The sequence below is a fragment of the Mauremys mutica genome, chromosome 8, assembly GCF_020497125.1.
Source record: "Mauremys mutica isolate MM-2020 ecotype Southern chromosome 8, ASM2049712v1, whole genome shotgun sequence".
NCBI classification, from domain to species: domain Eukaryota; kingdom Metazoa; phylum Chordata; order Testudines; family Geoemydidae; genus Mauremys; species Mauremys mutica.
The window spans coordinates 2,192,799-2,199,324 of NC_059079.1; the positions used below are offsets into that span (position 1 = coordinate 2,192,799).

The window sequence follows — 6,526 nt, forward strand, 5'->3', positions numbered from 1 at the left end:
ACTGGCCCGACCCCCGAGTCCCCCCAACTTGCTGCCCGACTTCGAGCGCATCCAGGGGGAGGGGCGGGGCCTAAGGGCCGGGGGGCGGGGCCTAAGCGTCGCTGTGGCCAATGGGCTGAGGATGCCTGTGAATATCCAAGCAGGTGCGGGCCAATCAGGGCGCGCTGGGGATGTTAACAGCTGGGGAGCTGCCCGAGCTGCGCTAGACTCGGACTGTCCCGGAGAGCTCCCGGCTGCGCGGGAGCGCAAACCCCCCTCGCCTGCCCGGAGCCCAGCGCTCCCCCAGCGCGCTATGGCCGGGGCCGTGGGGGAAGCTGCGCTGCCGCCCATCGCCTCCTTCGCCAGCCTGCTGCCCATGGAGGACAAGCGGGGGCCGCTGTTCCACGTAGGTGCCGGGGGGGCGCGGGGTGTGGGGCGAGGCCGGCCGGGGTCGGGGTGTCTGTAGGGATAAGGCACCGCCACTGCCCGCGGTGCTGGGGGGCGGCGGCGGAGCGGCGCCAGGGAAGTTTTTGTAGGGTCTCCAGTAACTGCGGGGCTGCGCAGAAGGCTGTGGGGGTGGGCTGGGGCGAGGGGCCCGCTGCGGGGACAGGGGCGCCTGTCAGGTGCGCGGGCGGGGGGCGGCCGGGGATGGGAGTATTCCCCTCCTGCGGGTGTGGGGTCGGCTCCCACGGGGCAGCGGCGAGGGGGGGGGACCCTGGGTGGCCCAGATCCCGGGGAGTGTGTGTGTGTGGTGGGGGGGGAGCTGCTGGCTCCAGCTGACCCCGTTCGAGGGAGCCCGGGGTCACTGGCGCGCCCTGCCCTGCCCTTCCGAGGGCCCTTCGCCAGCGAGCGCAACCAGCTCTGCTGGCTCGGGGGTGAGCGTCTGCTCCGGCTCCGGGGCGCCCGGCGCTGCGCCCGGCCCCTGACTCCCCGTCTCCCCGCCCTGCAGCCCCGCTTCGCCACCATGGAGGGCGGCCCCGCCGGCATCAAGAGGGAGGACGACGACCTGGGCAAGTTCGTGGACTTGGATTTCATCCTGGCCCACACCAGCAGCCCGCAGCAGGCGGGCCCCGCCTACCCCCTGCCCGACACCCCGGAGAGCTGCGGCACCGACGGCGACGGCTCCTACCCGCCCGCCAGCAAGTTCGGGGCCCCCTACCCCGACAGCCACAGCTACATGGCCGAGCTGCTCACCGCCGACCTGCCGGGCCCCTGCGAGCTGCCGCGGAGGGAGTACACGGAGCTGCGGGTCCCCGGCGCGCTGGGCCACCCGGCCGCGGCCCGGCCGCTGCCCGCGGAGCACAGGGCGCCGCCCCTGGGGGCCCGCATCAAGCAGGAGCAGCCGGAGGAGCAGGCCTGCATGCTGGGCATGCCGGGCGAGTGCCTGGGGCCGGGCGCCGTGGACCGCAAGCCCCTCATGCTGCCCCCGCAGCAGCCGCTCTACCCGCCCCGCCCCGGCTTCCCGCAGCCCAGGCTGGGCCCCCCCGAGGAGCTGGGGCCGGCGGGGGAGCGCCCCTTGCCCCCGCACCTGGGCCCGCACCACTACGCGCTGCCCCCGCACCACTACCCGGCCCACCTCGCCGCCCACGGGCCGGCCCAGTTCCACGGACACTTCAGCGTGTTCCGGGAGCCGCTGCTGGTGACGCCCCCCCACTCGCCGGTGCTGGATTACTTCCCCGCCGGGGGGCCGGAGCTCGGCAAGCCCAGGCGGGGCCGCCGGTCCTGGGCCAGGAAGCGCACGGCCACGCACAACTGTGACTACCCGGGCTGCGGCAAGACCTACACCAAGAGCTCGCACCTCAAGGCGCACATGCGGACGCACACCGGTGAGGCCGGCTCTGGGGGGGGGTGTGTTCTCTGGGGGGGGCTCCAACCCCCCCCGGCCCGCGCTCCTGGGGGGCGCCCGGCGCCTGCTCCTGGGGGCCACTTCGCCTACCTCCCGCGCGCTCCTGCCCAGCCCCCCTCTCCCCGCGCTCCTGGGGGGCGCACGGCGCCTGCCCAGCCCCCCTCTCCCCGCGCTCCTGGGGGGCGCACGGCGCCTGCTCCTGGGGGCCACTTCTCCTACCCCCGCGCGCTCTGGGGGGCGCAGCTCTCGGGGGCGCACGGCTCCTGCTCTGCCCCCCTCTCCCCGCGCTCTTGGGGGGGCGCACGTGGTGGGGCGGGACTTCCCACGCCCGGCGGGGGCCCGGTACAGAGGCAAGAGGACGGGAGCCTGGCAACGTAGAGGGGTTGGGCCCGACCCGCCGTCGGATTCCTCACCCCCGCCTAACTCCCATGGGCTGCGGGAGAGCTACCGGTGCCGGCTCCGCAGGAGCGGGCCCGCGGGGGAGGGGGCAGTGCGGGACAGTGATGGGTCGGGCCGGGGGGCAGTGCGGGACAGTGATGGGCGGGGGGGGCAGTCTGGAATAGTGATGGGTGAAAGTGCCAGAAGTTGTATCCCTTAAGCTGAGGAGGGGACGGTGCGGGAACTGGTGTCCCGGAGGCTGCATAGCCCCGCTGCCTGCACCTGCCTTGTTAGCAGCCAAGGAGATGAAGCGGCTGCTGGAAAGCCCAGGGGGGTTGGGAGCAGGCCCCTAGGCAGGGCAGTGCCCGCGGCTGGCGGGTTAACGCTGTTCGGCTCTCTGCCCAGGGGGGTTGGGAGCAGGCCCCTAGGCAGGGCAGTGCCCGCGGCTGGCGGGTTAACGCTGTTCGGCTCTCTGCCCAGGGGGGTTGGGAGCAGGCCCCTAGGCAGGGCAGTGCCCGCGGCTGGCGGGTTAACGCTGTTCGGCTCTCTGCCCAGGGGGGTTGGGAGCAGGCCCCTAGGCAGGGCAGTGCCCGCGGCTGGCGGGTTAACGCTGTTCGGCTCTCTGCCCAGGGGGGTTGGGAGCAGGCCCCTAGGCAGGGCAGTGCCCACGGCTGGCGGGTTAACGCTGTTCGGCTCTCTGCCCAGGGGGGTTGGGAGCAGGCCCCTAGGCAGGGCAGTGCCCGCGGCTGGCGGGTTAACGCTGTTCGGCTCTCTGCCCAGGGGGGTTGGGAGCAGGCCCCTAGGCAGGGCAGTGCCCGCGGCTGGCGGGTTAACGCTGTTCGGCTCTCTGCCCAGGGGGGTTGGGAGCCGGCCCCTAGGCAGGGCAGTGCCCGCGGCTGGCGGGTTAACGCTGTTCTCTCTGCCTAGGGGAGAAGCCGTACCACTGCAACTGGGATGGCTGCGGCTGGAAGTTTGCCCGCTCAGACGAGCTGACCCGTCACTACCGCAAACACACTGGCCACCGGCCCTTCCAGTGCCACCTGTGCGAACGGGCCTTCTCCAGGTCGGATCACCTGGCTCTGCATATGAAGAGACACATGTAATGGACAGAAACGCCTCTGGGGATCTGGCCCCTGGCCAGGCGGGAGGGGAGACACTGAACTCTATTTATGAAGTCACAAAATATTTTCTTATTGATGCAACTAATTTATGTCGCTAGCGAGGTCTGGAAAGAGCAAACGCTCAATATTTAAAGGTAAAACCAGCTGGATCTTCCACAGCCATGTCTAGATAAAAGCTACCCAGGACTCTGGCTGCGGAAGTGCTGAGCCCGGGTGTATAATACTGTACAGAATGAGTTGAATATCTTGCATTTTTAAAGGGATTTTTAAGCTTATACATTTGATTTTTTTTTTAATTTTTTTTAAATGTTGTAATGTAAAGACTGGGCAGCATCCGAGTGGATCTGGGTTAAAGTACATTTTGTAAAAAAAAAAAAAAAAAATCAAGCTCAAAGAAACAAGGCAGCTTCTGTAGACTGTTAGCACCTTTTTAAGCCTTCTTCAAAGGCAGACAGGAATTGCCAGTGTAGGTCGGACCCCTGGGCCATCTGCCCTGGTGTCCTGCCATGCTCCGCTCCCCACCCACTTACATAGTCTGAGATTGGCTTAGGCCCTGAAACAGGATCACTTCCCAAATGTGTTGGCATTAACTTGGCTCCCCTTCCATCCCATGGGTGCTGTGCTGCTGGAAGCTGAGAGTGCCTGAAACTGCTCAGCTGCCACTCCTTGGAAAGTGAATTTCTAACCCAAAATGGGACCGGAGTGAGGCCAGAAAATGACCCACTCTGTCAAATCTCATGATTTGTGAAGCGATCTCGTGGTTGTTGGAGCCTGACTCCAGGATTTTGACTACTGCTGAGCAGCACAAGGACAGGGATCTCCCTCCTTTATGCCCTTCAAGGGAGTGTTCCAAATCCGATTGGAATTGCCATAGCCCCAAGCTGGCCCATGGGGAACCCCCCCTCCGCAGCCAGCTCCCATGCCCAGTACAAATCAGCGGCATCTCCTGAAAACAGTCCTATTTGTAATGTCAGGTCTGGATTTGTCTTGTCACTTTTAACTGTGTATTTTTGTTTGTTCCCCTTCTGCCGAAGGATGAGCCGGAAACCAGGTACTGCTGCAGCCCCCTTTCCAAGCTGCTTCCTCAAACTTTATTGTGTAAAGAGGACAAGGAGTTTTGTCCACCTATGAATCCCCAGGTCTCCGCTGTACTTGAACCCTTCTTTTAAAAAGAGAAGGCCAAGGAGTCTTGATGTGCAGCTTCCACAAGGTGCGCTGTGAGTTGGCAAAGAGCGGGGATCTGGCGGGTTTGGGTTTTCTAGGACTTGTCTTCCTGCTGGGACTCCCAGCTCGGAGAAGAGCTGTTCCTGGCTGTGTATATTGTCAATTAACATTTCGCTCCCCCACTTTGAAATGTTACTTTTCTGTATATGCACCAGTGCGCTATTGTGATCTGATGTAAAATAAATAAATACGCCTCCACATCAGGAGCCAGCAGAGTTTACTTTGAAATCTTCCCCAGGAGCGAGAAGCAGATGGCAGGCGTTACTGTTTGTAAATATTATTTGCATTGAGATTCATTTCTATTTAAGAGCCGTGAAGGAATCTGGCAACGCCCTTTGCCTTGTCTCGGCATCTTCGGTGAGTGGCAGCCCTTTGGAACAAGCATTAATGAGTCATTTGTTTCACCACCCTGTGCCTCAGTTTCCCCATTGTACAGATGTGTAAATGGAGGCAAAGGTGAAGTGACCTGCCCATGGCAAGTCAGTGACAGATGAACTGAACCGAGGAGATTTGACTCCTTGTCCTTTTCTCTACCCACTAGATTCTCCCCCCACCTCCCCTAGAGGTGTGAATGGAACCCAGGAGTCCTGACCCCCTTGTCAGGTGGCTACAGCCCAGGAGGGTTCCCCCAGCTAGAGCTCCTGTGTCCATGCCAGGTGTGTGGCTACGGGGCAGCTTCACTCCTCTCAGGTGCTGAGGTTTCCTTAGGAATTAAGTGGTGACTAAGCGCTGGCTTGTTGGCAGGTCCCAGGCCCAGCAAGCAGGTCTGTCTCCATCCCTCCCGCGGCCAATTCCCCGTGAGACACGCACTGCTCTGGAGGCTGGGGCTTGCACAGACCTGCCAGGGAGTCACAGGGCAGAGAGCATATTGCACAGCTGGCTCCACACAGGAGCAGTGACTTCCCCTCTGCTCCAGCAGTGCCGTTCATGGGTGGGAACCAGCCCCGTGTGGCAGCACAGGCCCAAGGGAGGGCACAGTGGCAGCACCTTCCCGGGTTCCCAGCTCCCAGCAGAAATGACACTCTCATGCCCCCTGAGTTCGGCTCAGGCCCCTGCTCCCAGTGGGGTGCAGAGGGCTGGGGCAAAAGGAGTTGCAGCTGTGTCCATGTGCACCGCCCTCTGGATGTGTGTCAGGGGGCACCTGCCCAGTCCTGTGTGCGCACATGCTGGCTGGCTGGGACCTGGGCAGGGCAGGGTGCCTGGACCCTCTGGCTCCCTTTCCTGGGTAACCCCCCTCCCCCTCGTGGCCCGGCCTCTCCACTGGGGGGCTGAGTGGAGCAGCAGGTAAATCCCGCTCCTGCAAGGCCGGCTGCCTTGTGAGTCCCTGCCCCTGGGAATGTGACGGGGCTGAGCCCATCCCAGCCTGCAGGCCTGGCCCAGCTGTGCACCAAAGGGAGTGTTGGGTCCTTCCTGTCCCCCTGCAGGTTGGGGGTGTCTCAGGGGTGCTGCTGTGACTGTGCCAGGGTGTCACTAGACATGGCAGCGCTGGGCAGGGGATTGGGGGAAGCAGGGGCAGGTACAGGGGACTCCAGGACATTAATTTAGCTTTGGGGTGTTGGGGATTTGTCCTGCCTTGAAATCCTTCCATGCCTGGGGTTCCATTCTGCCTCTGTGCTTACACCCCTTGGGGGAGGGCACCTCACATGGGGGCAGTTCTAGGCACGGGACAGCCGAGGTATATGCTGCTTCAGCCTCCACCACAACTGACAGCGCCCCCGTCTTAGTGGCTGCAGGTTCCCTGCTGGCAGACCCCCAAGTGTGGGCCAGGGTGATCCAGCGGGCCTGGCTCTAGTGGGGGGATTTTCTGGCCTGTCTGTTCCAGGGCACCTGCCCTGCCTCTGCTGGCTGCTCTGACAAGGAGCCGGGCTCCAGGGGAAATGTCCAGGGCTGGTGCAAATTCTCCAGCGACTTGTTCAGAAATGTCAAGCTGCCAACGTCCCGGGAAGGTGTGGGCTGTTTGACTAAGCGGTGAGTCAGG

The 6,526-nt window shown here is 63.7% G+C and overlaps 1 protein-coding gene across 1 annotated transcript; it reads left to right on the forward strand.

Moving 5' to 3' along the window:
- The first annotated feature begins 212 nt into the window (after positions 1-212).
- Positions 213-5,145, forward strand: LOC123375309 (Krueppel-like factor 2). The gene is made up of 3 exons (XM_045026069.1): positions 213-385; positions 929-1,805; positions 3,131-5,145. Exons 1-3 carry the CDS (start codon positions 293-295, stop codon positions 3,304-3,306), a joined length of 1,146 nt encoding a protein of 381 aa, XP_044882004.1. The 5' UTR covers positions 213-292; the 3' UTR covers positions 3,307-5,145.
- Positions 5,146-6,526: the final 1,381 nt, after the last annotated feature.

What these genes read in the sequence shown, in the direction of transcription:
- LOC123375309 (XM_045026069.1), top strand. Translation starts at nt 293, where the DNA reads ATGGCCGGGGCCGTGGGGGAAGCTGCGCTGCCGCCCATCGCCTCCTTC. An exon ending in AGCGGGGGCCGCTGTTCCAC is followed by an intron (nt 386 to 928) that starts GTAGGTGCCGGG and finishes CCCGCCCTGCAG; the next exon opens with CCCCGCTTCGCCACCATGGA. An exon ending in GCACATGCGGACGCACACCG is followed by an intron (nt 1,806 to 3,130) that starts GTGAGGCCGGCT and finishes CTCTCTGCCTAG; the next exon opens with GGGAGAAGCCGTACCACTGC.